The sequence below is a fragment of the Aythya fuligula genome, chromosome 26 (genome assembly GCF_009819795.1).
Source record: "Aythya fuligula isolate bAytFul2 chromosome 26, bAytFul2.pri, whole genome shotgun sequence".
Taxonomy (NCBI): Eukaryota; Metazoa; Chordata; class Aves; order Anseriformes; family Anatidae; genus Aythya; species Aythya fuligula.
Genome location: NC_045584.1, coordinates 175,538 through 202,199, shown reverse-complemented (window position 1 = coordinate 202,199; position 26,662 = coordinate 175,538). Strand labels below are relative to the sequence as shown.

Below are 26,662 nucleotides of genomic sequence, written 5' to 3'. Positions count from 1 at the left end.
CTGACAGTGCTTTTGTTCCTTTTTATTAGGAAGAAAGTGAAAACAGTGTTAAATACATCTCTTTACTGATAATTTACAGCTGGTTCTGCAGCAGAAAATTGGTGCCGTTAAATCAGTAGCAGTAACGGGAGCAACACCGAGCTCTGGCCTTTCTCCCTTGCCCTGGGCCTCCAGGGCTGGCAGGCACCAGGTCGTACCCCTGCCAAATCCCCTAGGTCGGGGAGTGCCTGGATCCCTCCTCCCCAGCCCCCCTTTCATGCCGCAGCCCCTGTGCCCCCCAGTGTGTCACCCCCCTGCCCCAGCTGGGTTCTGGCTGCTGGGAGAAGAGGGGAGGGAGCAGGAGGGCAGCGGAGCAGCTCCTGCCGCAGCCAGGCGGCCCAGGCGCAGGGCGGGTCTGGGCCCTCAGTACACCACCTCGTACACCGTGGCCTTCTTGTCGCCAGAGCCCGTGACAATGAATTTGTCGTTGACAGAGATGTCACAGCTCAGCACGGAGGAGGACTCTTTGGACTGGAAAGAGGAAGCAGTGATGAGGGTCAGGGGGTGAGGGCAGGATGGGTGCAGACCCCCTCCCCGCTCCGCCTCCCCCAGCTCACCTGGAAGATGCTGGCACCATAGGGCGTGCGCCAGGCATTGAGCAGGTTGTCCTTCCCCGTGCTCACAAACCACTTCCCTAGGACAGGACACAAAGCACAGTCTGCTGGGGGAGTGGATCTGCAGGGCGCCAGCAGCTCGGAGCCTGCACTAAGCAGCCCCCAGCCCACGCAGGCACCTACCGCAGGCGGCGAACTTGAGGGAGAGGACGCAGCTCTCGTGGAGGTGCAGCTGGTACTTGTCGGGCTTGCTCACGTGCAGGATCTCCACGTTGCTGCTCTCCATGCCCACCGCCAGCCACTCACCCGTTGGGCAGTGCCCCAGGGAGAAGATCTGGGAGCAGGGAGGTCAGGCAGGCAGGGCCCAGCCCCGCGGGGCTCATCCAGCCCCAGTCCCTACCTGGGAGCTGAAGTCGTGCTGCTGCAGCTGCCGCCCTTCCCGCAGGTCCCAGCACCGCACCGTGTTGTCCAGCCCCCCCGTCCACAGCTTGGTGCCATAGTTGGAGATGTCAATGCAGCTGGCACCATCCGTGTGGCCCTGGAACTGCCTGTGGGTGTGGGTAGTGGAGGAAATTGTGCGAGGCTGCTGCTGTCAGGGCTGTCTGTCTGCTCCCCACCCCCACCCAGAAGCCATCTTCTCCCTCACTGACCTCTCCTTGTGCCCCAGACCCCCACGCACCTCACCATGGTCTGGTTCTGCAGGTCCCACACCACGATGTTGCCGTCGCTGCAGCAGGAGAAGCAGACTTTGGCGTCGGGGCTGATGGCCAGGGCGTAGCAGGCAGGGGCGGAGGAGGTGAGCTCGGCCTTGATGCGGGGCGTGGGGGCTGCCAGGTCCCAGATGGACAGGGTGCTGGCCTCCCCCCCCACGATCAGGCTGCGGCCGTCGGGGAGCAGCTTGCAGGAGCGGATGTAGTTGTCACGGTTCTGGATGGCAAGCACAGGGACCAGCAAGTGAAGAAGGAGCCGATGGCTGCAGCATCACAGGCATGGGGGGACCGAACCCCCTCCATGCTAGCAGGGGTGCATTCCCTCCCCTCCTCCCCCCAAAAAATAACAAAACACTTGCTGCCCCCCACATACCAAGCAGTCCAGCTGAGCCACGGCCGTCTTGGTGCCCGGCTGCCCCACGTCCCACACCTTCACGCAGCCCTTGCCCCCGGTGTAGACGTGGCGCGTGGAGTTGCTGATGGTGACGGCGCAGACCACCTCGCCGTGGGCCAGGGTGTGGAGCTGCCGCGCGTGCCGGGGAATGCCAGAGCCCAGGAGGGCGTCAGGGGGGAACGGCACCGGCTGCATCTGCCCGTCGGCGCTGACATGGAACGAGTAGGCACTGCAGGGGGACAGACGGGAGAAGTGAGCAATCCCTGAGGGCGGCTGGGGTGCAGGAGCTGCGTTCTCCCCTCAGACATGCTCCCACTGGGCAGGGGGCACCTGCAGCGGTCTGGCTAACAGGGCTGCAGTTAGCTCTAATCGGCCAGCTCCTTGTTTGTCAGTAAACAGCTGGAATGAAACAAATGCGTTGGCCACAGCTGTGGTGTGAGACCCCCGCCTGCCCCTCGCTGCCGCAGCCACACTTACGGCTTCCCTGCAGGGACGGTGCAGAGCGATGCTGGGAGCGCGGAAGCCCTCAGGTGAGGATGCGACTCGAAAGCCACCTGCACAAAGGGGCACAGGCTGAGCAGTGGGCTCCCGAAAACACAGCCACAAACATCCAGAGTCAGTGGGGGCTTCTCAGGGGGCACTGCAGCCTCCAGTGTCCAAACCAAGCCCCCTCCCCAAGCAGGGACCCCATCTCCGTGGACAGCCCCTGATGAGCTCCCTGCAGCTGTGTGGGCCCCATGGGGACAGGCACCAGCAAGGGGCTGTCCCTCGGCAACTTACCATCGGTGAGCGTCCGTACATGACGGTGCTGCTGACCTGCGGCGGGAGGTGGATGCCCACGTACATGCCGGGGGCCGCGAGCTCGCCATTGAGGGCGGCATGGGGCAGCAGCCCAAAGGAGGCGGCGAAGGGGCTGGAGATGCTCAGGGGGCTGCGCAGAGCTGCAGGAGAAGAGACGCGGCCGCTGGGCCCAGCACACAGAGGGAGAGCAGCACCCAAAGGAAAGGGTGCCCGGCCCTGAGCCCAGGGAGAGCCCCTGGAGGAGGAGGAGAAGGAGGAGGAGAAGGAAAGCTCGGGCCTGGGCAGCAAAGGGGGACAGCCCCTGAGCTCCACCAGCCACGGGCCTGGCACACGGGTCCGGAGAGCAGAGGGCCGCATCCTGCTGGCGCCTCAGCACGGCCTCGCCCCACCGCCAGCCCCACCAGGCCCCTGTGTCCCTGCCACCGGGGCTTTGGGGCTTACTGAAATCGATTCCAAGTCAATTTTTGCTAAACCTCTGTAATTTTCCAGCCCAGCCAAGGGATTAACATCTCCACTCTGGCTTTAGTTCACCCCCCCACCGTGCTATCTGTCCTCCTTCTAACACCTCCTGCGCCCTTTGGCTGGCCAGGGGCCCAGCCCTCCCCCAGGCCTCAGCCCTCCTCCTCCTGAAACGTCCTGAAGGATGCGAGGCAGGAGGAGGGAGCGTGACTGGCCCAGGATCCAGTGAATCTCCACCACCGCTGAACCCCCGTCCTTGTGCTTTCAGGACGTGGCAATGCACCAGCGCGCACGTTCGCTGTGGTTTGGTAACACGGAGCCAAACCGCTCACCCCAGCCCTGGGCACTCACCGGTGCCGTCCATGGCCGGTGCCTTGGCTGGAGGCTGCCGGAGGAGCGCAGCTGAGCTCGGCCCCAGGCCAGGTGTGAGGGCATCGCGGGGCGGAGGGGACACGGAGGACATGGAGGCTGGGGGGTCCGGCTGCAAGGCAAAGGAGGAGCAGCCTCAGCTGCCGGCAGCACGGCCCCAAGCAAGCCCCTGCGGAAAGGGGCCCCTTGGGCACGGCTCCGCTGCTCCCCACGGGACATTGCCCTCGGCTGGGGGGGCCCAGCCCAGTGGCAGGGTCAGGGACAGCTCGGGAGTGACCAGCCTCTCCCGTCCCCACGGCCTGTTCAGTCCTCTCTTTTTTCATGCCTCTCCTATTTCTTCTTCTTTTTCTGCCTGGGGATTTTGTCGACACCAGCAAAAGAAAAAAAAAATTAATAACAGAGCAAAGCTGCGTGCTGTGCTGGCAGATTGCTCAGGGCGCTTTGTCTGCTCTAATCCGATTGTCCTGGGGAGCAGCCGCTCGCTGCTCCCTGCGCCCGCAGCCGGCTCCTGACCCCAGGGCTGGCAAGGACAAATCGCTTCGGGCTCCCTGCAGCGGCCGGGAGGGCCGGGGGTGACAGAGCTGGCCCTCCCCCTCGCTGATGTTTCAATCTGAGAATTGGGCCAGTGCTTGGTGAGGGGGAAGGGAAGGGAAAAAATAAAAAATAATAAAAAAAAATCAATTGCTCAGAGCAGCTCTGGGGAATCCTGCAGGCAGCCAGATGGAAAATACCTGCAGAGCTGGGCCCTCGCCTAGCAGACGATTAACCTCTCCCGCCGGCACCAACCTCTGCCCCCCGTGCTCAGCATCGAGCACAGCAGAGCAACCCCATCGCGAGCCCTGCTGCCCCACAGCCCGCGCTGCCCCAGCGCTGCCCCTTACCAGCCGCTGGTCCTGCAGCCGCAGGGGGGTCCCGCTCTGGCTGGAGGCACCGGAGGCACCACCGGAGGCAGGGCTCTGGGGCACGTCCCGGGCTGGCGGGAGCTGGCTGCTGGATGCCTGACCGGGGCTGCTGGACTCAGAGCGGGGGTCCTGGGGAGAGAAAAGGGTCTTCAGGGAGCGGGAGGCTGCAGCCCCTCTGCACGGGAGGGCAGACAGGAGCAGCTCCAGAGGCGAGGCCGCCTGTCAGCTCTTGCACTCCTATAACCATTCAATTAGGGCTGTGATTTTTATCACCGCAATTACACCACTGAGCAGTTTTTAATGTGCCATTTTCTGCAGAAATCCCAGCTGATGTTCCTCCCAGAGCTTATATTTTCTTGGGAAGTGACAGGAGGAAAAAAACAAACAAACAACAAAAAAAAAATACACACACGTGCTGTCCCTCCCCAGTCCTCCCTGGGAGGAAAAGGGATGTCCCCCAAAACATCACCTCTGCCAAGAATGTCAGGGCTGGGCTGCAGCACTGCTGTACCTGCCTGGGTGGCTGGGGAAAGCTGCAGCAGCAGGGCCTGGCAGCTGCACCGCTGCCTCCCGAGTCCCCTCAGTTTGCCCCTGCTCCCACCACCACCACCACGTGCGTGAGCAGCGAGCCCAGGTCCCTAGGGCGCCTGCCCTGGCTTCCCGCGGGATGCTGCAGGAGAGGCACCGAGAGGCTGCAAAGTGGAGCCAGGTCTGTAGCTGGCAAAGCCAAGCTCTGGCTGGCACAGCCCCAAGCCCCCAGCACCGCACTCAGAACCAGCCTCGGCTGGCAGGAACGCATCCAAGCAGGGCTGGCACACGCCCTGGCTGGCTGCTCCAGCACAGGAGCCCAGCGAGCCCCAACCTCAGCAACCAGTGTCCCGAACCCAATGCTCAGAGCTTGAGCCTGGTATCCAGCAAGGCTTCGGTACCTGCGGCAGTCTGGGCTTACCTCATCCACCACCAGGTTGCAGTCACTCTTGTCCCCATCGCTATCCTGCACAGGGGAGAAGCCCAGGAAGGCTCAGTCAGGGGTGCAAGGCTGGACGAGCTCTAGCCCTGCAGGCGGCTGCCCACGCCATCCCTGGGGGCTTTTGGCTGTTTTCACGTCTCCTTGCAGGATTTCTGCACCCTGGGGCTGGCAGCGATGCCCCTGCACCCCCACACCCGCTCTGCAGCACTCACATCATGCCCAGCCGGGTCCCTCTCCTCCCGTTTCCGCTTCAGCCCTGCGCCCCCCGTCCGCTCCTCAGTGGGGGGGCTCTCCGGAGGGGATGCTGAAACGCTCTGAGCAGCAGAGGGGAGGTGTGAGGGGTGGCACAGGGGGAACGAGCCAAGCCTCAAACGCTGGCACCGCGTGCTGCCCCGCCGCAGCCTCCTGCGGTGACCCGGGGAGGCTCCGTGGGGAGGGGGGGGGGGGGGGCAGCAGCTCCAGGGGGCTAAGGACAGGCTCCGTGCCCCCCCGAGGCGCTGCCATGACTTACTCGGCCGGGGCTGCGCTCTGCAGCCCGTGCAGCAGCAGAACCAGACAGGTCGGCACCGGCAAAGCAGAGCAGGAGAAGGAAAGACACTGTCAGTGTTGGGGCTGTGCACCCCCAGCCTCCACAGCAGCACACCCCCACTGCCCACGGACCTTGCCCCGCGCCCATTCACCCATCACAAAGCCCCTGGCGCTGGCTCCTTGGTGAGTGCTCTGGGAACAGGGCACTGGCAGTGCTGGGTGTTGCTGGTAACTTGGCCTGGGCCTGCCAGTAGCATTCACAGAACTGATTTAACAATGATTAAATATTGATGATGTTTGTAAAGCACTTTGTGATCTTGATAGGAGGAGGCACCAGAAGGATGAGGAATTAGCACTGTTTACCAAGCACCAAGTTCTCAGCATGGCCGCGTGTTCTGGATGCCCTCCCGCAGCCCCCTGCCTCCCACGATTTCTCCCACAGGTGTAGCACAGATTTTCCTGTAAAGCCTCCACTTTGGCCTATGGATACTTACCTGGTGTAAGCAGGAAGCGTTTCTCTGTGGCAGGGGTCTCACACCTGCCCAGCTGCCCCTTGGAGGGGGCACCCTCACACTAAGAACACCCAGGGTTGCAGGAGGACCCAGGTCCCCAAGGGGACGGGCACAGACCCTGCTGCACACACGGCCACCCCCCGCGTGCTCCCGGGAGCCATCACGGCAAGGCAGCCGTTCCCTTGGCCAAAAATAGAGCCAGCCTCCCAGGGCTGCAGATACTTAATTAGCTGGGTCTGTCACTCAGTGCCTGCCGCTCCTCCTGGCCCCAGGGAGCGGCTGCCAGCATCAGGGAGCCCTGGGGAAGAGGCAGAGCAGGCAGCAGAATTCCTCCCGGCACGCACGGGCACCTCTGGGCTGTCCGCCCTGCACACATTCAGCCAAGCTCAGAAGGGCTGATCCAGCTGTGCTCGGCCCCTCACCTCTGCTCTCCCCATCCTGGGCTCTGTCCTCCTTGGCAGCCAGCTGCGACTGCGCCATCAGTGCCCCCGAGAGGGCCAGGAGCCCCGCGGCGCTGCTGGCCCCGGCCAGGCTGGGCAGCTGCACGCTGGAGGGGTGCGGTGTCAGCGCCACGGGGGGGACGTGGTGGGAAAGCTGCTGTAGCTGCTGCTGCTGGAAAAGAGCAAACGGTCCTCGATCCTGGGAGGAGGCGGCCGTGTGCCAGACACGCCTGGTGCCCCAACACGATGAGATGAGCGCAAGGCGGGGACCAGGCAGGGAGCAGCCATCCAGGCTGCACGGCGGGGTCACAGCACCTGCCCCTTCCCACCCAGGGCACCGCAGGTGTCCCCTCCCCGGGGACATGATCCCTGAGACACAGCAGAGGACCCGAGCTGGGCTCCCCCTGCTTTGGTCCAGGCTGCCGGGGACGATCCCGTGAGCTCTTCGCCGTCTCCACTACCCAGCAGCAAACCCCAGCCACCACTGGAGACCAGCCCTGGGCTTGTCAGAGCACTGAAGACCTTCCCCCATCATCACAGCACGTTGCCTGGAGCAGGACAGAGCCTTCCCTGCCGGGCAGCACGACTCACCCCGACGATGTTGTTGAGCTCCGCCATCGTCACCTGCTTGGCGCGCTCCACCGCCTGCAGGACCTGCTGCTGGTGCTGTGACCAAGAGCACGGGGATGGAGGGCACTCGGCGCTGCCAGCTGGGGCACCACACGGCCCCGCGTCCTGCCCAGCCACCCTGGGGCTCTGCAGACCCCTGTTCAGCCTGGGTGCTGCAGATTCCCCTCGCTGCCCACCCGCGCTCGGCCTGGCCCAGGTTCGCCCTTTGGGTGCACGCCCCCCACTCACCTCCTGCGCCAGGAGCGGTAGGATCTGCGCACAGATGGCATGCAGCCTCTTGACGATCTCCGCCTGCAAGAGGAGGCAGCTTTCAGCACAGCCACAGGGCTGTCAGCCCCTCCAGCCCCCCAGCGGGGTGGCCGAGCACCCTGGGGACACAGGCTGCCCCTGCGCAAATCCTCCCTGCAGGGATTTCCTGAGCTGCTGCCAAGGGAGGGCCGCCGCCAGGGCTGCGGGACCCCCCCCCCCAGCTGCCAGGTCCTCCCGGACACACGGGAGGGAACCCGACTCCCAAACGCCTGTGGAGCCGGGCCAAGCCGAGCTCTGCGCTCAGCCCCTCGCATCCAGCTGGCTGCGCTGAGCCCCAGCCCGGCGCGGCTTCGCGGGCTGCCGCAGGCTGGCAGGGAGAGCCGCCAGCGCTGGCGCGGGGCCACCAGCATCCTGCTTCCTCTCCCCGAGCACCGGGCTCGGTGCCAGAGGGGAGCGGGGGGGGCACAGAATTCACACAGCGATGCCGGGCCCCCCCGGCCGCCCCCACCCCCTCTCCAGGGGACCCCACAGGCGCTACTGGGACACCCGCCCGCACCTCGGCTGCCCCTGTCCCAGCGGGCAGCAGCAGAGCAATGCGGAGGGCCTGGGGCACCTTCCCCAGCCAGGGAAGCCCCCAGCCCCCCCACGGCAAAGAGCCTTTCCTGGGGAAGGGGCCGAAGCCTCCAGCCAGGCCCCCCAGCCACGTTTCCCAGGGAAAACCTGACCCTCCCCTCCCAGCCCACGAACCCAGCCCGGCTCTCGCCAGCAGAGGGATTGGCTGCTCTGAAGTGTTTTCTCATCTCAGGTTTCCTACAATCTCTGACAGCCTTGCAGAGAGGTCAAACCAGGCACAAAGCCGCAGAGAACAAAGGGAACATTTACAGGCTGCTCCCCGAGGCTGCCTGCGCCCCAGGGAGGGCACAGGCTGCCCCCCCAGCACCCAGGTCACCCCCAGGTCCTCACAGCTGCTGCTCCAGCCCCTGCCCTTTATCCCCCTGCACCAGTGGTCCCAGGAGACAGGGACCCCCGGCTCCAGTCACCCCCTGCCCAGGCAAGGCCTAGAGTCGACTCAGGGCAGGGGGCTCACCCTCCCCAGCTGCCTGGCCCCGTGCGACCAGGCCACCTCTGGCTCCCTGCTCTGCTGGAGCTCGGAGCGCACGGGGCCAGCAGGAACGTGCTCGAGGGCTCTGTGAGCCTTCCTGCTAACAAAAGGAGCAAACTCGGAGGGGCTGAGCCAGCTGGAGGAATATGGCAGTTGACTTGCCACTTTGTCAGGCATTGGTCCAAACTAATTTCCCTGGCAGAGAGCCCGTGATGACTGGATTGATAAATCTGAAGAGGGAAAGCAAATTAACGCTGGAACAAAAGGGGAACCAGGGAAGGGTGAAAATACTCCTCTGGCTTCAGGAAAGGAAAAGGGGATTAAAAAAAAAAAAAAAAAAAGAGAGAGAAAAGAAAAGAAAGACAATCCATTTGCCTCTGGGCTCCAGCTCTTGCTGCTTCCTCCACGCTCCCTCCTGAGCCTGGGGCCCCAGGGAGCTGCAGCCGGGAGGCGCCTGCACGGGGATTTGGGATCCACAGCCACGCTTTCAGAAGTGCTTTGGGATGGCAGGGAGCAAGCCCCGTCCCAAGGCACCTGCAGAACTCAGCACTGCATGACCTGACAGCGCTGAACCCCTCTGCAGGCCAGACCCTTGCTCAGAGCTGTGCCGTGCCCCGCGGTGCTGCAGGGACGGGGCAGTCACCATGCTCCCGGCAGCCTCCCCCCCCTCCTCGTGCTCTCCTCCCTGCTTACCTGCTTGTGCATTTCGATGTTCAGCCCGTAGGACATCTCATAGTACTGAAAGCAAAGTCACAGCAGAGCCAGCTCAGGAGCTGCCCGGGGCTGCCAGCCCCCCCCAGCCCTGCTTCCCCAGCCCAGCTCCCCACTGCCACCGCAGGTCCCAGCTTCCCATGGCCCTGGGGCCTCCTGTCGCCACCCCCCCTCGCTGTGCCATGAGCCCCGTGCAGCCGCCCCGACGCAGCTCCCCCCCTGCGGGCACCCCGGCCCCAGAGATGGGGCTGTCATCGCCCAGGCAGGGGGCTGGGATCTAGGGGATGGGATGGGATGGGGATGGGATGGGGATGGGATGGGTTACGACCGGGCCCTCCGGTGTGCCAAGTGCTGAAGGAGAGGGAATTCTGCTCTGTCCTGCAGCTCCCATCCTCTTCCCCTCCTTCCCACAGCCACCCCCAGCCCGCCCTGCCTGCAGCTCCAGCTCCCCGTGGGTCCCCGCAGCTCACAGCCCTGTGGTATCGCTCCCAGAGCCCCTCCGCGGGAGAAGCAGGACAGGGGGCTCGCAAGAGCCCCGAAACTAAAATAAATAAACAAAAAGAGACGTCCCCCCCCCGGCACAGCTCCGGGCTCAGGCGGCACGGAGCGGCAGCTGCCGCCGGGAACCGCGACCGACACCGCCCGGCCCCTGCCCCCCGGGGCAGCGCCCAGGAGAGCCGCAGCGAGGCGCCCCCGGCAGGGGGGGGGGGGAAGCCCCCGGCCCCCCCGGGGCAGCCTCGGGGCGCTCACCATCACACAGTGCCGCTGCAGCTCCGTCCTCTCGCTCACCAGCTTCTCGCATTCCAGCTTCAGGCTGCAGAGGGGGGGCCGCGGCCTCGCTCACGAGCCCCCAGCCCCCCGACCCCCCCCCTTACCCCCCCCCCCCCCATCCCCCGGGCTCGGGGAGCTCCGCGCGCCCCCGCCTCCCCCTGCCCCGCGGGGCTCCCTCCCCCCCCCGGTGGCGCTGCCCCGGGGACCCCGACCAGCGGCGGGGCCGCCCGAGGGGGCCCCGCTCCGCGCCCCCCCCCCGGGCCCCCCCCGCGCCCCCGACCTGTGGCACTGCGCCTGCAGCAGGCGGAACTCCTCCTTCAGCCGCTCGCAGGTCTCCGGGACCGAGAACTTGAGGGGCCGGGAGGGGGGGGCGGGGGGCTGCGGACACACCGACACCGGCCCCGGCCGCTGCGTGAGGCCGCCCCCGGCCCGGCCCGGCCCGGCCCCGCCGCCCCCGCGCCGCCCCCGCGCCGCCCGGCCCCGCTACTCACGGGCTGCGGGAACATCCTGGGGGCGCCGCCCCCGCCCCGCCGCCGCCGCCGCCACCGGGGGCAGCCCCGGCTCCGCCGCCTGCGCCGCGGGTGGGCGGGGGCCGGCGGGTCCGGGGCCGGGCGGGGCGCGGCCGGCGGGCGGGGGCCGGGGGGGGCCGGGGGGGGCCGGGAGGGGCTGCCCGGGGCTGGCGGCCGGCGGCGGGGCCCCCATGGGGCGGGGGGGAGGGGGCCGGGGGAGGGGCGGGGGTTTGGGGGGGCCGGGGGGGTCCCCGCTCGGCGGAGCCGCCGCCGCCGCCGCCCGGCCGAGGCGCGCTTAAGGTGGCGCGGCCCCGCGGGGGGCGCCGGTGGGGCCCCGGGAGGGGGCGGCCCCGCGCCACCTTAAGCAGCCTCGCAGCCCGCCGCGGCGGGGACCGCGCTCGCCATTGGCTGCGGCCGCGGGAGCGCCCGGCCAATCGCTCCGTCCCGCTCCCACATGGGTTCGTGACGCGCGTCCCGAGGAAGCCAATCGGAAGCGGGCGAGCCGCCGGAGCCCCAGCCGGTGCGCCGCGGGGCACGCTGGGAGTCGTAGTCTTTCTCCCTTTGCTCGAGGGGCGCGGCCGCCCCTCGGGGCCCGCCCGTCCCTCCCGCCGCCCGCTAGGGGCCCGCGGTGGCGGCGCCGCTCAGGACCGGGGGGCCGCGGCCCAGCGCCGCCGGGCGCGGGGCCTCCGGCGCGGGCGGGCCGGGCGGGCCGGGCCTCGCGGCCCACAAGGCCTTGCGGCGGGCGGCGGCTGCCACTCAAAGTAACGTGGGGCCGGCGGCGGGAGCGCGGCGGGGGCTGAGCCCGGGGGCGCCTCGCGCCCGCCGGGGCCGTTCCAAGCCGGGCCCGGCCCCCCCGGCCCGGAGCCGCCCGGGGCCCCGGAGCCTTCCTCGAGGCGGTGCCGGGCGGGAGCCGCCCCGGGACGCGCGGGGGGGGGTCGAGGCAGGGGAGCGCCGCTTCCCCCCCCCGCCCCCCCCCGGGGCCGGCCGCTGCCGCTCGGGGCTCGTCCCCGCCGGGGGGCAGCGCCGGGAGCCGCCGGCAGCGGGGAGCCCCGGCAGGGGGGGGCCGCCCGGGCCCTGCCCCCGCCCCGCCCCTCCCCGCGGCCGCCCGGGGGCTCCCGGGGGCGGCGGAACCGGAGGTGCCGCAGCCGAGCCCGGGGCCGGGTGCTCCCCGCTGGGCCCGGCAGCGCCGCGCTTCGCATCACGGCTGCGGCTGGCACCGGCGGGGGCCGGTTCTGGGCTAAGCACGGAGGGAGCGGGGGAACCACGGGGGGGGCGGCAGCAGGAGCCGAGCCTGTGCCGGGGGGGCGGGCGCTCCGCAGCCCTGGGCTGCGCTCCCAGAGCTGGGGGCTCCCCGCTCCCTGCTCCGGGGATCCTGGGGCCGTGCCCTGCGATGCGGGGCCCTGACCCTGGGACAGGCTCGGGGGGGGGGGGGCCGGCACTGCCCTGAGCCGCTGGGCCAGGGCCCTCTTGTCACCACAGGGCTGCGGGGACGCTGCAGAGATTTGGGAGCCCTTAAAGCAAGCCGGCAGCTGACAGACTCCCATCTCTGGCGCTGCTTTCGATTTGCGCGTTGGCTCCTGTTTGCACTTACCGGCTTTGAGTGGTTTTTAATTATTGATGCCTCTTTTAGCTTTTATCTCGTGTTCGCTGCAGCCAGGAAGGGCTTGGCGTTCCTGCATTAGTGATGAATTGGGAAGGAGGCCCTGCTCCGCCATGCTGCAAAGCATTCCTGGCTTGCAGGCTGTGCCATTGTTTCAAGCAAAGCTGTGCTGAAAAATGAGGAGGGTGGGAGCCGGGAGGGGGGGATGCGATCGAGGCAATTCCCGCTGTTACCGCAGTGACACCAGGGATCTGGCCTCGAGGAAGAAGCCGTGGAGGATGGACTGAGAGGCAAAAAGGTGAGGAAACCTGCTTGACCCAGCGAGAAACTGGCAGCAGCTCACCTCGTCAAGGAGGAAAGATGCCATTTTATCACCTCTCCAGTGACAGGCAGGTGGTAGGGGAAGTGATGCGAGACAGCAGGGTCCTGCGCAGCCCCTGAGAGCTGCAAGCAGGAATCGATGTCAAGCCAGGACCGAGCGCTGGGCTGCCCCACTGGCAGGGCACAGGGCTCTGCCCCAGCAGGTTCTGCCCCAGCAGGCTCCGGGGGCAGCCCCGACGTTGTCCCCTGTCCCCTCCCCAGCTGAGCCAGGGCTTCATGGAGCTTTTCTAAGGATCCCTGTGCCAGGAGGGCTGGCTCACAGCCACTCTGCCCACATCACCTCCTGCTCTTGTACCACGTCCTCAGAAGTGGTTTCTCTGCCAGGAGCCAATCTTCAATCAGCCTCGATTGGCAGTGCTTTGGGGGCCCCGCAGTGCCTGCTGCTCATGTGCCTTGAGCCTCTTCTGCCAAGGCAGGACCGGCGTGCGGCTCTGGTGATGGGGCGGTTCCAAGGTGGAATAGCCTGTCTGGACACCAATGCTGCTTCCTCAAGTTTGCGTCTACTGGGAGGGTCACGGGGGGATTTTTAACCCTTGTGTGTGTGTGTTTTATTATTAATTTTTTCTGCTGCTGGTATGGGGCGGGACAGTTAGATTTGAGCCCAGGTCTGGTATGGTGCCTCAAGAAATGACCCCTGGGAAATCCAGAAGCTGATACAGTGGGTGCAGAGCCAGGCTGGGAGCATGGGGAACCACGGCACTGGTCAGCTGTGGGGGGGGGGGGAAATACCAGGGTGCCACCCGCTGCCCAGAGAAATGCCTCGACTGTGACGCCAGCACGATTCAGGAGTGGAGCACAAGATTCAGCATCTGCAGGGGATTTGGAGAGCCCAAAAGCTCTGTCTGTATGCTTTGAAGCAAGTTAGCCTCCCGCAGGGAGCAAGGAAGTGCTCGCAGCCCTGTTAGGAGCAGCTCCCAGCCTGCCGGCAGCTGAGGATGTTCAGCCAGCAGCCTCGTGGTTTGTTCGACCCCTTGCCCACCAAACCGAGGCTGCTAATTAGCTCTAACAACAGGGACGTCTGTTCCTCTGAAGTCTCCAGCCTGAAAATGCCCCAGACCAATTTCTCCTAAATCCTCCTCCCTTGCACATCCATCAGGAATAACATCCACTTACTGTGCTCCCTGCCCCCAGGCTGAGTCTGAACCAGTGACCTCGAGGTGAAAGCGCTTGAAAAGCTTCAGCCCCCCCCTGCAGCCAGCACGTTCCCAGCGGGATTTTCAGCAGCACTTACAGAGCAGAGATGGTTTTAGCAACTGCCGTTCCGCAGCAGCCCCTGGCCCGAAGCTGTGTTGCCCTTTCACACGGGAATCCTGCTTGCCCGGCTTTGGCGAGGCCCTTGGAGCAGCTGCGGGACCTGGGGTCAGGTTCCAGCTACTGGTGCTGCTTTGCCAGCTCCTGGAGCTCGCCCCGCACAGCCCAGGGGCTGGGGCAAATGCCAGGCCGGCCACGCGTGGCTCCTGCCCTTGCTGCAGTGCTGAGGCCCGGCCAGCTTGTGCCACGCAGCAGTGGCTCTGCTCCGGGCCCACACAGGGCAGCAGGGACAGGGCTGAGCCCCTGCCCGCAGCCAGACCTCAGAGAGCCCCGTGTGGTTCTCAAGCCCGTGTCAGGAGCCTGCCCTCCTGGGCCTCAGCTGCATCCTGCTCCATGTTCGTGCTGTCCAGGTGTCAGCATTTGGCTGACGAGAGCATGGTCCTGACCCCACAGCCACCTGGTCCTGTACCCCATCCGAGGTGCTGCACGGCCGCACCAGCCCCAGGAGGGGAGCAGGGCCAGGGGCACAGGGCCGGGGATGCAGCCCCAGCAGCCCCCGATGGGCGTTGGGGCAGCTCCGTGTGCCTTCCCTCAGCCCTTGGTGTGCCAAACCCAGTGCCAGGCCTGAGCTGGTTCGGCAAATCCCAGCAAATCTCCCCCTTGGGTGCTCAGCCCAGTCTTTGCTGGGTGCCATCGGGATGAGGCGCTGCGGCCGCCGCCCCCCCGGACCCCACAGGGCCCCATCCCACAGCACCACAAGGCACCGAGCCCCACAGCCTCCTCCTGGGGGAGAGAATTTTCCCACTCCAGCTGGCCTGGGAGAGATAGAGGAAGATGTTATCAGGGCAGAGCAGGCTGCCGAGCCAGGGGCCGGGCTCTAATTATTAAGAGCCAATTCCATTACAGCAACCTCAGCCCCAGGGCAACGCAGGCCAGACTCTCCCAAGGGGCGAGACCGCAGCAGCAGCAGCATCCCCTGCGGCCCTGGGGGACAGGAACACCACGTGTGGGTGGCAGCAGCCCCGTGGCAGCCCCCACACCATGTGGGGTCCCTGCCCCTGGCTGCCTCTCCACCCTCAGGTGCTGCTGCCCTGGCACCCTCTGCCCTGCTCCAGCAGGCCCCAGCCCAGCACGGCCAGGAGCGAAAGGCACAGGAATCGTCCTCCTCCTGCCAGCAGCTGCTGAAACAAGACCTGGAGAGAAGCCAGAACCAGCGGTGTCGCCTCCAGCCCCCATCCCTACTGGGGGAGAACCCCCTGGCTGGGGCTGGCTTCGGGTGCAGGGTTGGGAAGTAGGGGCATGGAGAAGTCCTTTTAAGTCATCCCAAAGCGGCAAGAAAACAGGCAACACGTCACCATCTTAACCAACCTTCTTATTTCTTTATTTGAAAGGCACAGCTTGTACGTCCTTGATACAGCATTTTCAGTTCCTCTTATTATAGGTCAAGTGATTAAACACAAAAAGCAAAACAAGATCTTTCTAAAGGACTATATACAAACACCAGATTATTATTTAATTTTATTTTTTTTGTTCCATTTTTTTTTTTTTTAGAAGACACGCTAGCGCACGGAGATAAGAACAGAGAAAGCTGCTGTATCCTCTATGGGGGAGTGCAGGGAAGGGACCAAGGGAGCTCCCAGGCGCCCGCCTGCCCCTCGGCCAGTCCCGGACCCCAGCCCCCTGGCGGCCGGTGCTCTGCCGAGGGGAGCAGGCAGAGGGACCCCCCCCAGCCCGAGGCCAAGGAGCAGCGCGAGGAGAACACCCGGTGGCTGGACGCGGGGAACTGCGGCGGTGCTGTGGGACTGGTTAAAAACAGAGACATGCAGAACAGCAAGGACCGGCCGGTGCGAGCGCGGGGGCCAGAGACGCAAGGAGATGGGGAGCGCCTGGGGTGGGGCGGGGGGCGGTGGGGCAGGGGTCCCAGCAGGGGGTTGTGCAGAAACCGGTAGGAACGAGGGTCGTCGTTAAATACCGAGGGGGAGCAGCAGGCAGGGGCCGTGGCACCCCCGGAGAAGCCCAAGTCAGAGCCAGGCTGGGCATGGCGGGGGGGGGGCCACGCAGTGGCTGCCGTGGCGGTGCCGCGGGGGCTGCCCAGCGGTGGGGCGCCCCCCGGCCCCACCACCGCCCACGGATGCTGCATCTGGCATTGACCCCCCCAGCCCCGGCCCCTTCTCTCTAATCCGACTTCTCCCCGTCATCATCTTGGTGGGCGTCCCCGTCATGGCCGTTCTTGTCCTCCTTGGTCAGGTGCCCCTGGGAGCCCAGGGCCGAGAGCGAGAGGAGGCCGGAGCCGGCGCTGACAGCAGGGAGGGACGGGGGCTGCAGCCCCACGGGCAGCGGAGTCAGAGGCAGCGCCAGGGCTTGGAGCTGCGAGAGCTGGTGCGCTTGGAGCTGCTGCTGTAGGGAACGAGGGGCGGACAGGGGGAGGGGAGCGGGGAGTCGTCATTTCAAGGGGCCCCGGTGTCCCCCCCAGTCCTGCTGCCTCAGCAGAGCCTGTGCCAGAGGCTGGGCTCAACCCAGAGCACCGGGCGCCCAGCCCCAGGGGGGTGCACAGCCCAGCCTCCTCGGGCTGCAGCAGCCTCCTGAGAAGGCTCAGCACCAAGTCCCCAGCCCTAGGAGGCCCAGCTCAGCCACCGGCACTCCCCAAGGACGTGGTTAAACCCCTCCCAGCCTTGACCACGAGCAGATGGTGTTTTCACACCCAGGAGCTGCTGCAGATCCTGCCCCAAACCAAAGCCTCTCTTTACAACCTGTGGGATGCGGCAGGAGCCCACACCCCCCGCAAAGCCAAGCCACATCCCGATGAGCCTGGCTAAAGCCAGCCCACGCCAGCAGGGCCGTCCCAGCACGCGGAGCTGCCATCCCACGGGGCCTCAGCTCTGCCACGGAGGCCCAAGGTACCAAAACCAGCCCCCCTCCCCCCAAACCACGTACACATGTACCACGTACACGGATGATGGAGTTCAGTTCTGGTGCTGTCACCTGCTTGGCTCGTTCAATGGCTCCCAAGACTTGCTGCTGATGCTGGAGGGAGAACAGAGGAATTTGGGGTCATTTCAGACACAGAAGGGAAGGAGAACAGGGACCCAGCAGGGCTGGCACGCACACACACACACACACGGAGGCTGCTCAACCCCACATGGTCCCCTACTACCAGGCCTGGCCCTTTCACTCCAGCAAGTGGCTTTTTCTTTCCATCTCGGCAGAAGGACGGGGCTGGGGAGGGGGAATGTGCTGCACTAAGATACAACAGGTTTAGTCATGGCTTAGTTATTAGACAGCTCTCATCTGATCAGCCAGCCTCTCTGTCTTCCCCCGAAGCAGGTAGGGGACAGCAGCTCAGTCTATTCCCCAGCCCCAGAACTAATCCAGACCCAGAAACACAGCCCCTACCCCACAGCCCCCACCCCACAGCTCCTGACCAGAGCACGAGGAAGCGCTCAGCCTCGGGGTGGCCGGGGACAGCTGGCACCAAGGGTGCTGCAGCACCTCCCTCCCCTCAGCCCTCCCATTTCATTCCTCAGGGGGGTGGGAGCAGCCCATCAGCCACGACAGTTAGTGGGGCAGAGCAGCTCAGTCCAGAGGAGCTGCATGGAGGTGCTTTTTAGTGCCCCAGTTCACTGCCCATTGCTTCCAGCACCCAGCTACAAGCGGCTGAGCTGGGAGTCATGGGAGCGGCGTGAACACAGAGCCCGACCTTGGCTGCACCAAGGGGACGGACGGACGGACAGCAGTGCCTGGGGGCCTGCTCGGACTCGGGGCCAAACCTCTTCAGAAGGGCTGATCCCACAGGGCAGGGGTGTGAGGAGCTGGGGTCTGTGTACGCTGGGCCCCGCTCCCTGGAACCAACACCCCCTTGCCAGGCAGTTACCTCCTGTGAGAGGTAGGGAAGGACCTGTGCGCAAATCCCGTTGAGCCTCTTGACGATTTCAGCCTGGAGGGTGGGAAAAACAGAGAGGAATGGCATCAGGGGACCCTGCGGCACCCACCCTGTGCGCTGCCTCCCCCGAGTCAGAGAGCCCGGCAGTGTCCTGGTTTGCATGGGGACACCTCACCCCAAAGTCCCAGCCCCCCCAAACAGTTAAATAAATCCACGCTGCTGACTGCAAAGAACAAGTTTTCAATATTCTCTTCCCTCTCAGGGTCTCTGGTATTAAATTAATGAAGTCAGGAGCAACCAGAGAGAAAATTTATTACAGATCCAGGTGGGGGATGCACAGAGTTGTGTGCACCGTGCAGAGGCAGGCAGGCAGGCACGCCGCTGCAGCCTTGGCTCTGCCCCCCAGGCCAGCTGCTGGGCACCTCCAGCCGCCCCCTCCTCCCCCTGCCCCCCAGCTGAGTGGGTAACACCGAGCCTACGCTGAGATGACGGAGCTGGAGGCAGCTCCTGCGGTAACCTCAGCCAAGCAGGTGCCAGGGTTTGGGGGCATTAAAGCTTTTCTGCTGGAGACGAGTGAAGCTCTTGGCCCTTTGCAACTCGCTTTCCACCAGATTCAAAAGGAACGGGGAGCCAGAGGGTTTAGGCAAGCACTGACACGGGCTGGGAAACCTCGTGGGATGGCAGTGATGGTTCAAAGCCTCTCAGCAAGCTGCAGGTTTCCCTCCCAGCGCAGCCCGTCCCACGGGCTTAGCGAACAGGGCGATGGGATTGGAGGCTCTACGTGCATTTGCAGGGAGCAGAACTGTGCTAAGAGGCTTTTAGCTGAGCCAGGGCATATACAGATGACTGTGACTGGAAGCTGAAGGAGGCTCATGTTGTTAACAGCACAGGTAATTAGCCACTGGGGATAATTAACAACTTAACCACCAGCGAGGGTAATGAACGAACTCATCCGGGCTGCAGCAGAGCCTCCTTCCATCACGAGGAGGCTCTCGGCAGCTCCAACATCGCACAAGGAACCACACCAAAGGGAACGCCGCCGGCTCGGAGGGCAGCAGCCTCCTGGGGCACCTGCAGGGCTGGGGGAGGCATCGCTCATTGAATTGAGGCTCCACATCCCCATGCAGCCTGGCTCAGGGCACCCATACCCACAGCATCCCCAGGCAGGCTCCCCACCTTCTGGAAGGCTTTGCAAAGGCAGCTTTTTGCCAGGTCAATTAGTTTTCCTCCCAACAAGAAAACATGGTTTTAAGGTCAAGGGGGCAAAACGTGAATGTTCTCCCCCCACCCAGGAGCTGGCAATCCCAAAAGCAGCTTTGACATTTTATAGGCTCATGGCATTTCCAGTTCTTGAAATACCACTGAAGTGATGGGGACAAAGCACGGCAGACAGCCCACCCTCCCCAGGAATTAAAGCACTTGGAAATGCCTTCCCCTACCTGTTTGTGCATTTCAATATTCAGCCCGTAGGACATCTCGTAATACTGCAGAGCAGGGCAGAAAAGAACAAAAAAGGTCAAATCTCTACCAGAGAAAGGGGCTCCGTGCATCGGTGCTGGGAGCCACCGCTGCTTTCCTATCAGTGTCTTTACAACAGCTGGGCAAGGATGGAAGGAGAGCTGAGGCAACCAAAGGCAGCTGCAGGCAGCAACCCTCCCCACGTCCAAGGCCAGGCACCCAAGCCCAGGGGGCTCTGCTCGCTGCTGCGGACAGGACCTGGGAATCGTCTGAGCCCCATCCAACACCCTCACAGACACCCTGCAGCACGGCGAGAGCCTCCAAACATGCCAGCAGGCTCAGGGCTCTGCGGACGACAGAGGCAGTCTGGCTCTCCAAGCCGCACCTGGCCAGTGTCCTAACACCCATGTGGCTGCTTCAGCAGCAAATGGAAGAGATCACCACTGGGGTCCAGCTAGCAAGCAAGGAAGGCATCCAGCTGCACACAGCTCCAGCTGTTTGGGAAAAGCTGCGTGGAAAGAAACACACAAAACCACACACAAAAATAAAAGCTTCCCCCGACCCCCACCAGTAACAGGTAGCTACAGAGCAATCTATTGGCAACAGAAGTTAATTCCTGGCCCCTAGAAGAAGCTGTTTTTAAGGCTGTTTGAGAGTTTAGGAGTCTCCTCCCTCAGCCCCTCTCCTCCTCCTGATTTTTCAAAAGGGAAAGAAAATCCCCGTCTGCGCTCGTTTGATTCAAAGAGGGAAGATCACTGTCACTTCGGTACCAACTGCACGAGCCGGAGAAGCGCCTGGCTTGCCATCATGGCTATTTCTGTCTGCTCCCGCACCGCTGCCGGCTCTCAAGGCTTCTTTGCATTCTGGAGACTGAGCAGGAAGCATGAGTCCGACCCCCACGCTGCTAATTGTGGCTTATTCAAGAACTGGAGCAGCTGTAGCAGCTTTGCAGAGGCACAGAAACCCCTCTTTGCTTCCTGCATGCAGTGCAGGGAGCAAAGCAGCCCTGTGCCGGGGCAGGACCCTGTGAAGCCTCAAGCTCAGCACTGCCAGCAGCACCCCTCCTCTCTGCACCATGGGCGGCCGCCTCTACTAGTGCTGGTGACTGATGGCATTACAGGGAAAAACAAATAAATTTCATCTCCAGATGCGGCTGTGTGAGAGTCTCCGTGCAGGCTGCGAGGCCCAGGAAGCAATCATTCATTGTTGAGAAGGGGGCAGCATTAAGAGCCAGGCTTCCCCACGCCTGTACGGACAGCAGGGACCAGCTCTCTGCAGCCCCATCCCAAGGGCGCCTGGCTCACTGCAGCCTCAGGGTGTGGACATGCAGACAGCGCAGGAGATCGGAGAGGCTGCCCACACCATTTCTGGTTTTAAATTTGTAACTCCTCTGAAGAGCTGCTGCATTAATTTCTATGTCTTATCTCTTCCTTCCAGGGCAGGTGCAGCAGCTGGCAAGCAGGCACCACCTCATCTTTATGGGCAGCATCACAGCCTCCTGTTAACTCCTTGATAGGAAGGGGACAGCACAGCCTTGCCCTGCCTCACCCTCCGGTGCTGCCAGGGGCTGCTCTCCACGCGGGGGGACAGTGGCTCTGCCCAGCAGCCAAACAGTCACCATGCCAGCAAGAACACGGCTCCTTCACAGAGGATTTCTCCTGAGAGTCAGCCGAGCCTGCCACCCCCGTGTAGCAACATTTCTGCCTTGTCCTGGCAGTGCCCCGGGGGCTGCACACGCTGTGCGGGGCCACACGTGCAGGCGCTCTGCCTGACAGTGCTGCCGGGCATGTGAGGAGGTGTGCAGGGCTGGGCTCCCACGTGGCAGCTGGCTGCAGACCCCCACCCTGTGACCTCCCAGCACACAGACCCTGTCCTGCTCTTGCCAGGAGCCTCCTGCAGCCCCCTCCCTGCTGCAGGACCCCTATGTCCCCAGGCGCAGGCAGCAAGGTCACGCTGTTGGCAATGACCTGGCTTCCATGCTGCCCTCAAGCATCAGGTTGCCTTTACTGAGCAGCACTTAGGGCTCAGGTACCTCCCAAGCCACCCCAACCTCTTTTTGCTCCTGCTCTGCAGAGAGGAACCACTGCTTCTTCCCCAGGGGTGGATGATGAAGCTGCCCCAGCTCCTCCACGTGTGGGCTGTGGATGGAGGTGAAGTGCAGCCTCCTGGCTCAGGAACCCCCTCGCCCCATCACCAGGACGGTCCCGGTGCTCCCTGGCTGCCACGGGAATATTGGGCTGTTGGGTGCAGGCACCCTGCCACCACCAACTGGGCCCATCCCTTTTCTGTGTCCAACTCTGCTACTTCCCTGCACTTCAGCAGCCCACCACACGTAGAAAACACGAGGCACAAGGAGCCCTGCTTTCAGGAAAGCCAACGCCAGCCCAGTCTGTAGACCCACTGCTCTGAGGGCAAAGCCTCTGCCAACAAAACCCGGGCAGCAGCACCTGCTCCCTGCTGGCATCCCCACCCGTGCCACCCACGCGCTGCCAGGGCAGGCCCTTACCATGACGTAGTGACGCTGCATCTCCGATTTCTCGCTGGCTAGCTTGTCGCATTCCAACTTCAAGCTGAAAAGCCAGAAAACAGTCAGAAAACCACAAGCAGGAGGTGAGCAAGCTGCTCAGCACGGAGCAGTCGCATCCTGCAGCCCAGCACAGCCCATCCCAGCCAGGCAGGCTCCGCAGGCACCACGACCCCAGGACCCGCGGCAGGTCTGGGCTCAGCCGTGTCTCATCCATACGGCAGCTGCTGCAGCAGAGCCCGCTCCCAGCTCCAATGCCAGCATCCGCCGCAATCCCACTCGGGAGAAGCGGCACAAGGCTGCCCCGCAGCCAGGCACTGACCGCACGGCTCTGCCTGGCGCAGGGAAGCAGCGGCCGCAGTCATTTGGGTTTCCTCAGCTGATGCCAGCAGCAGGGGACACTGTCTAGCAGAGGCCTGCCTGCTACACGCCAGAGATGGCCTGACTTCGTTTCCTGAGCTGCATCAGGGCCTTTTCCAGGTGGCACAGGGAGGCCCAGGTGCAGCACAACCCTCCAGAAGAAAGGGTTTTCTCTCTCTCCCGGGTTCTTTGCACCCTTATGAGGAAACACCGCTGCTCCTCGCGCTTCACAAATCTCCAGCTCCCCTGCCAAGCAGCTGCAGCCAGCATGTGCAGTGGTTTTATGTTTCAAACGAGAAACAGCTTCACCTGCACAAAACCTGCCTCTCTGCAAGCAGGTCGAGTCCCGCAGAGGGGGGAAGCATTCCCTGCAGCGAGCCTGCTCCTGGGCCCCCGCTGCCCACAGGCACTAGGGCACCGCACTGCACCGCCAGCACTACCGGACCTGAAGCCTGTGTGTGTCTGAAGCACGCGCGGGAAGCGACGTCCCCCGGCAGCCAGCGTTTGGGCCAGCAGAAGCATTTCCACACGCACATGTGGAGAAGCGGAAGCATTTGGATTTAAGCGCTCCCTGCAGCATTCGCAGTCCAGGAACGGCAGCCAGCGAGAAGAACCGAGGAAAGCTCCCAGCGAGACGCGGGAGGCCTGGCAAGCTTCCGCACAGCCCCAGCTGGGCTGCGCTCGGAGGAGAGGCCTGGCCGGGGCAGGAGGACCCCACGCTCTGCTCGGCCGGCTCCTGCCCGGGCACAAACGCCGTCCCGCAGGCAGCTCCTCCGGCCTCACAGCCCAAGCCACAGCCGGGTCCGTGTGGGTGCCCCGGCTGGCTCCACGCAGGGCAGCGCCGGGAGCTCTCTGGGCACCCCCGAGCCGCACGTACCTGTGGTACTGGGCCTGCAGGAGCTGGAACTCGTCCTTGATGCGGTCGCAGGAGTCGGAGGTGGTGAACTTCAGCTGCTGCGGCAGGTGAGAGGAGCCCTTGAACGACACGAGACGGCGCTGGGCACACAGCGGGGCGGGGGGCGCGCGGCGCTGCCCCCAGCCGGCAGAGGCGCCCCGCAGCCGGAGGGGCGGGGGACCGAGACCGGCGGGGGACGGGGGGCGGCGGCGCCCGGGGGCAAGGGGCCGAGCCCAAGGTCACCCGCCCGAGGTTCGCCTCCCCCCCCCGCCCTCCCCGGCCCCCGAGACCCGCTCGGCCGCCCGGGCGAGAGGAAGAGAAGGAGGAGGAGGAGGTGGGGGGGGGGGGGGGGTGAAGACGCCGGGGCCGCCCCGCCGGGGCACGGGGGCGGCTCTCGAGGCCCGGCCCGCGGCCCCCCGGTGCCCGGCCCCGCCCCGCCCCGCAGCGGCCCCGGGCCCGGCCCCGCGGGGGCTCCCGCGCCCGGCCGCGCCGTACCGAGTGCCGGCTTTGTGGAAACATCATGTCAGGCTGCGGCTCGGCCCCCGCGCCGAGCGGCCCAGCTCCCGCTCTCGGTGCCGGTCCCGGTGCCGGTCCCGCGCCCTCCGCCGCCGCCGCCGCCTTTGTCCGCGCCGGGCCCGGCCCCGCGGCCGCCCCCCCCCGGCCGCGCCGCTCGCCCCGCGCCGCTCCCGCCCCGCCGCCGGCGCCTATTGTCTAATGGCGGCTGCGGCTCCGCTCCGTCCTGCGGCTGCTCGGCACCACCTGCCGCCGCCGCCGCCGCCTCCCCGGCCCGGGCGGGCCCACGGCCGCCCCCGCCCCCGCCCGGCCCCGTCCCCGCCCCCGCCGCGCGCTGCCGCCGGCCGCGGGCCCCGGGCGGGCGCCGGACCCCGAGCCCCGAGCCCCGGGAGCGCCGCGGTCGGAGCGGGCGCCCCGAGCCCCCCCCCACCACCACCCCAACCCCGGCGGGGAGGCGGCGCGGGCCGGGCCGGGCCTTCCCCAGCGGCGGCTGCGGGCTCGAGGTCCCCGCCCCGCGTCCCGGCCGGGCCCTGCCCGCCCCCGGTGCCCGCGGTGTCGGACGGAGCCCCCCGCCCCCCCCCCCCCCCCCCCGCCTCTCCGGGCTGCAGGGCCCCGGGCCCGGTGCCCGCCACCGCCCAGGCCGCGGCTGCTGCTCGGAGCCGGGGCGGGGGAGGGGGGGGGGGGGGGGGGGGGAGGCCGGGCGGGGGCTCCCGGGGCAGACCCCGCACCCCGGGGTTTGCTCTGCGGGAGGCTTCGTGCCTCTCGCGGCCGTCCCGCTCGGCAGAGCCCCGGGCCGGGCGGTACCGATCGCCCCGGCAGCTACTGGGCTGCCCCCGTGCTGGGGGGAAGGGGATGGGGAAGGGGAAGGGATAGGGGAAGGGGCTGGGGCCGCCACGCTGCCCACGAAGCCGGCTCCCCGGGCTCGCGCAGGTTCCGGCTGGCACCGTGAGATCCGAGCCCCGTCCGCCCCGTGGGGGCCACGCTCGGCTCGTTTTCACATCTTCTCAAGCGGGAGAGCTGGGTTTGTGTACGCAGGGCTTTGGGTTTGCTTCGCTTCGTCCCTGCCTTGGCTTAGCACGAGGGAAGGCAAAAGCAGGGCAGCCCACTGCCCTGGGCAGGAAGGTGCTGTGTTTGTCCTGGCTTTTACCCTGTGGAATAATTCCTTCCACGGCCTCAGACAAGGCCCCAGGAAAGCTCTTTGTGCACGGGCAAACCTTGCCTACAGGAGAGTCACGGTGTGGAACCAGGACCAGCAGAAGAGCTTTGTCTCTGCAACCTGCAAGCCGCCCATGTCCCTGCCGGCCGCTGGGACGTGCTGCCCGTGCTGGGCCAGGGGCCGTCACTGGGGTGGCTCAGTCCTGGTCTTGCCAGCCTGCTCCTCCCCACGCCAGCAGTTCGCTTTCCATACAAGCTGTGCCAGTCCCTGGGCATTTTCAGATAGATTAGTGGCCACCCACCTATAAAATAAACCCCAGGCCACTGAGCCTCGTCTGAGTTTCAGAGCCCCAAGGATCCCCTGGATAACAGACTGTCTCTACGTTTCTTTGCTGGAAATGACCAGGCCCAGGGCAGAGCTGGTGGAAAGCAAGCAGGCGGTGCCTCTGCCAGCAGAGTTCTCTGCAGTCGCAGCATGCACCAGGACTGTCCTGGACCACCGCAGGCAGAGGCAGTGGTGCCAGCAAGCCGAGAAATCTGCTGCTGGCATCACTGCAGGGCATGGCGGAAAGGGAAATCAGGCTCTGCCTAGACAAAAAGTCCCAGTGCACGTGGCTGGGAGACAGGTTTGGATGTGGGGCAGGTGCGTGTGTAAAGAGGAGACCTCGTGGGAGCCCTTCAGACCCACACTCACTGTGTCGTCGGCCCAGCACTGCAGGGAAGGCTGCCCAGGAGACCCCCAACGGCCTGGACTGGAGCATGGGTTGAGGAGGTCAGGACCTGCAGCCGTTGTTATCCAGAGCCACCGCCTGCAACTGGCCCCAGACAAACCTCTTGTCTCCAAACAGTGAAAACTGCTCCAGTTGCAAACTTGGGTCCTAAACCTGCTGCCCGGGGAGCAGCCCCTGCAGCTCATGTCCCGGGGAACAAAATGCATTCCCACGCAGAGCAGGCCAGTAGGGAATGCAGCCATGGGCTTAATTCCTGGAGGGACTTTGTTGCCGCATGGCCTCTTGCAAAGCCACACGGACAAATGTGCCCAAGCTGAAGCAGGATCTGGTCCTTGGAACCCAGCCTGAGAATAACAGGCAAGAATGAGGAACACGGCTGGTGTGTGTGAGCATGCAGGGAGTCTTCATCAATTTCAGATGCTGCTCTGTGTCTATCTTTAAAAATCAGTACATTTTCTGATTAAAAATAAAACCCTACACGTCATGACTCCAGCAACGCAGGCTGGGCTGTTGTGCTATTTATTTTTAAAGAGAACAATATAGCAGCTGAGTTATTGTGACAGCTCCTGCATATTGTGCAGTAGCTTTTTCCCTTCGACATCTCCATATTAGTGAAAACTGTGACAGCTCCATGCCAAGGATTATTAATAGTGCAGGCAGGCTTTACGTCCCTGCAGAATAAGGTCTGGAAAACAGGGTGGACGGTCCTCCCCAGCAAGCCAGCATCTTGGCCCCCATTTTCCATGCAGAGAAAAGGAGGCACCCTGGTGAGGGCTCGGCACAAGGGCAGCGAGATGCAGTTTCCCATCGGTGTGTGCAGGACCTAGCCCAGGCCACTGCTGTCCCCCAGCGAGGTGGAGGAATGAGAGAATGGTGCAGGTTCAGGGTGGTTCAGCCCTCAGAGGAGTGGCAGTTCAGGTACGTGCTTCGGAGGGTTCCCTTGTCAGGCCCTAGCACAGCCTAGGTGACAGTCCCCACTCCCTTACAGGCATTACATGCCTCTTACACGGGTGATAATGTTGAGTGCGGAGGAATTGTGCAGAATGCAAATACTCTGCTTTAAATCACGTGCTGGAAGCCAGGGCTGGGGGCTGGCTCCCACGCTCCGCAGCGGCAGTGCTGGTGCAGCTGCAGCTCTGCGAGCACCCCAGGGACCTGCGCTGGGCACCACGTCCCGAGGGCAGCGCCCTGTGGTTGGGAGCCTCTTGCAGGGCTGCTGCCTCCCTCCTCATTTTGCTCCTGATTTGTTTGCATGGGGAAGGTG

At 64.9% G+C, this 26,662-nt stretch overlaps 2 protein-coding genes across 6 annotated transcripts; both read right to left on the bottom strand.

Moving 5' to 3' along the window:
• Positions 1-314: 314 nt before the first annotated feature.
• On the bottom strand, positions 315-10,179 carry TLE2 (TLE family member 2, transcriptional corepressor). Of its 3 annotated transcripts, XM_032203660.1 has the most exons (18): positions 10,121-10,179; positions 9,353-9,397; positions 7,537-7,599; positions 7,270-7,344; positions 6,661-6,847; positions 5,710-5,726; positions 5,411-5,512; positions 5,178-5,222; positions 4,208-4,357; positions 3,309-3,438; positions 2,478-2,638; positions 2,175-2,251; positions 1,677-1,926; positions 1,273-1,520; positions 994-1,141; positions 777-927; positions 597-673; positions 315-510 (listed from the first exon to the last, which is right to left on the bottom strand). In XM_032203660.1, exons 1-18 carry the CDS (start codon positions 10,121-10,123, stop codon positions 403-405), a joined length of 2,037 nt encoding a protein of 678 aa, XP_032059551.1. In that variant the 5' UTR covers positions 10,124-10,179; the 3' UTR covers positions 315-402. The 3 variants fall into 3 exon arrangements, with proteins under 3 accessions (XP_032059551.1, XP_032059552.1, XP_032059553.1); XM_032203661.1 differs by lacking the exon at positions 7,270-7,344 and having other exon boundaries at positions 6,661-6,850; XM_032203662.1 differs by lacking the exons at positions 6,661-6,847; positions 7,270-7,344; positions 7,537-7,599; positions 9,353-9,397; positions 10,121-10,179 and adding an exon at positions 5,859-6,436.
• A 5,060-nt stretch (positions 10,180-15,239) lies between these two features.
• TLE5 (TLE family member 5, transcriptional modulator) lies at positions 15,240-23,607 on the bottom strand. Of its 3 annotated transcripts, none has more exons than XM_032203663.1 (7): positions 23,495-23,607; positions 22,982-23,079; positions 21,727-21,790; positions 19,202-19,246; positions 17,754-17,816; positions 16,832-16,906; positions 15,240-16,279 (listed from the first exon to the last, which is right to left on the bottom strand). In XM_032203663.1, exons 1-7 carry the CDS (start codon positions 23,519-23,521, stop codon positions 16,058-16,060), a joined length of 594 nt encoding a protein of 197 aa, XP_032059554.1. In that variant the 5' UTR covers positions 23,522-23,607; the 3' UTR covers positions 15,240-16,057. The 3 variants fall into 3 exon arrangements, with proteins under 3 accessions (XP_032059554.1, XP_032059556.1, XP_032059557.1); XM_032203665.1 differs by having other exon boundaries at positions 15,240-16,276; XM_032203666.1 differs by lacking the exon at positions 19,202-19,246.
• Between the last annotated feature and the right edge of the window lie 3,055 nt (positions 23,608-26,662).

Bases quoted from the DNA above. Each gene is read 5' to 3' on its own strand.
- TLE2 (XM_032203660.1), bottom strand. The intron at 7,345-7,536 runs GTGAGTGGGGGG...TCTTGGTCACAG, and splicing joins TACCGCTCCTGGCGCAGGAG to CACCAGCAGCAGGTCCTGCA. The intron at 1,142-1,272 runs GTGCGTGGGGGT...CCACACCCACAG, and splicing joins CAGAACCAGACCATGGTGAG to GCAGTTCCAGGGCCACACGG.
- TLE5 (XM_032203663.1), bottom strand. From the start codon at position 23,521: ATGATGTTTCCACAAAGCCGGCACTCG. The intron at 19,247-21,726 runs GTAAGGGCCTGC...CCTGCTCTGCAG, and splicing joins TGCAGCGTCACTACGTCATG to TATTACGAGATGTCCTACGG. The intron at 16,280-16,831 runs GTACGTGGTACA...CGTTCCCTACAG, and splicing joins AACTGAACTCCATCATCCGT to CAGCAGCTCCAAGCGCACCA.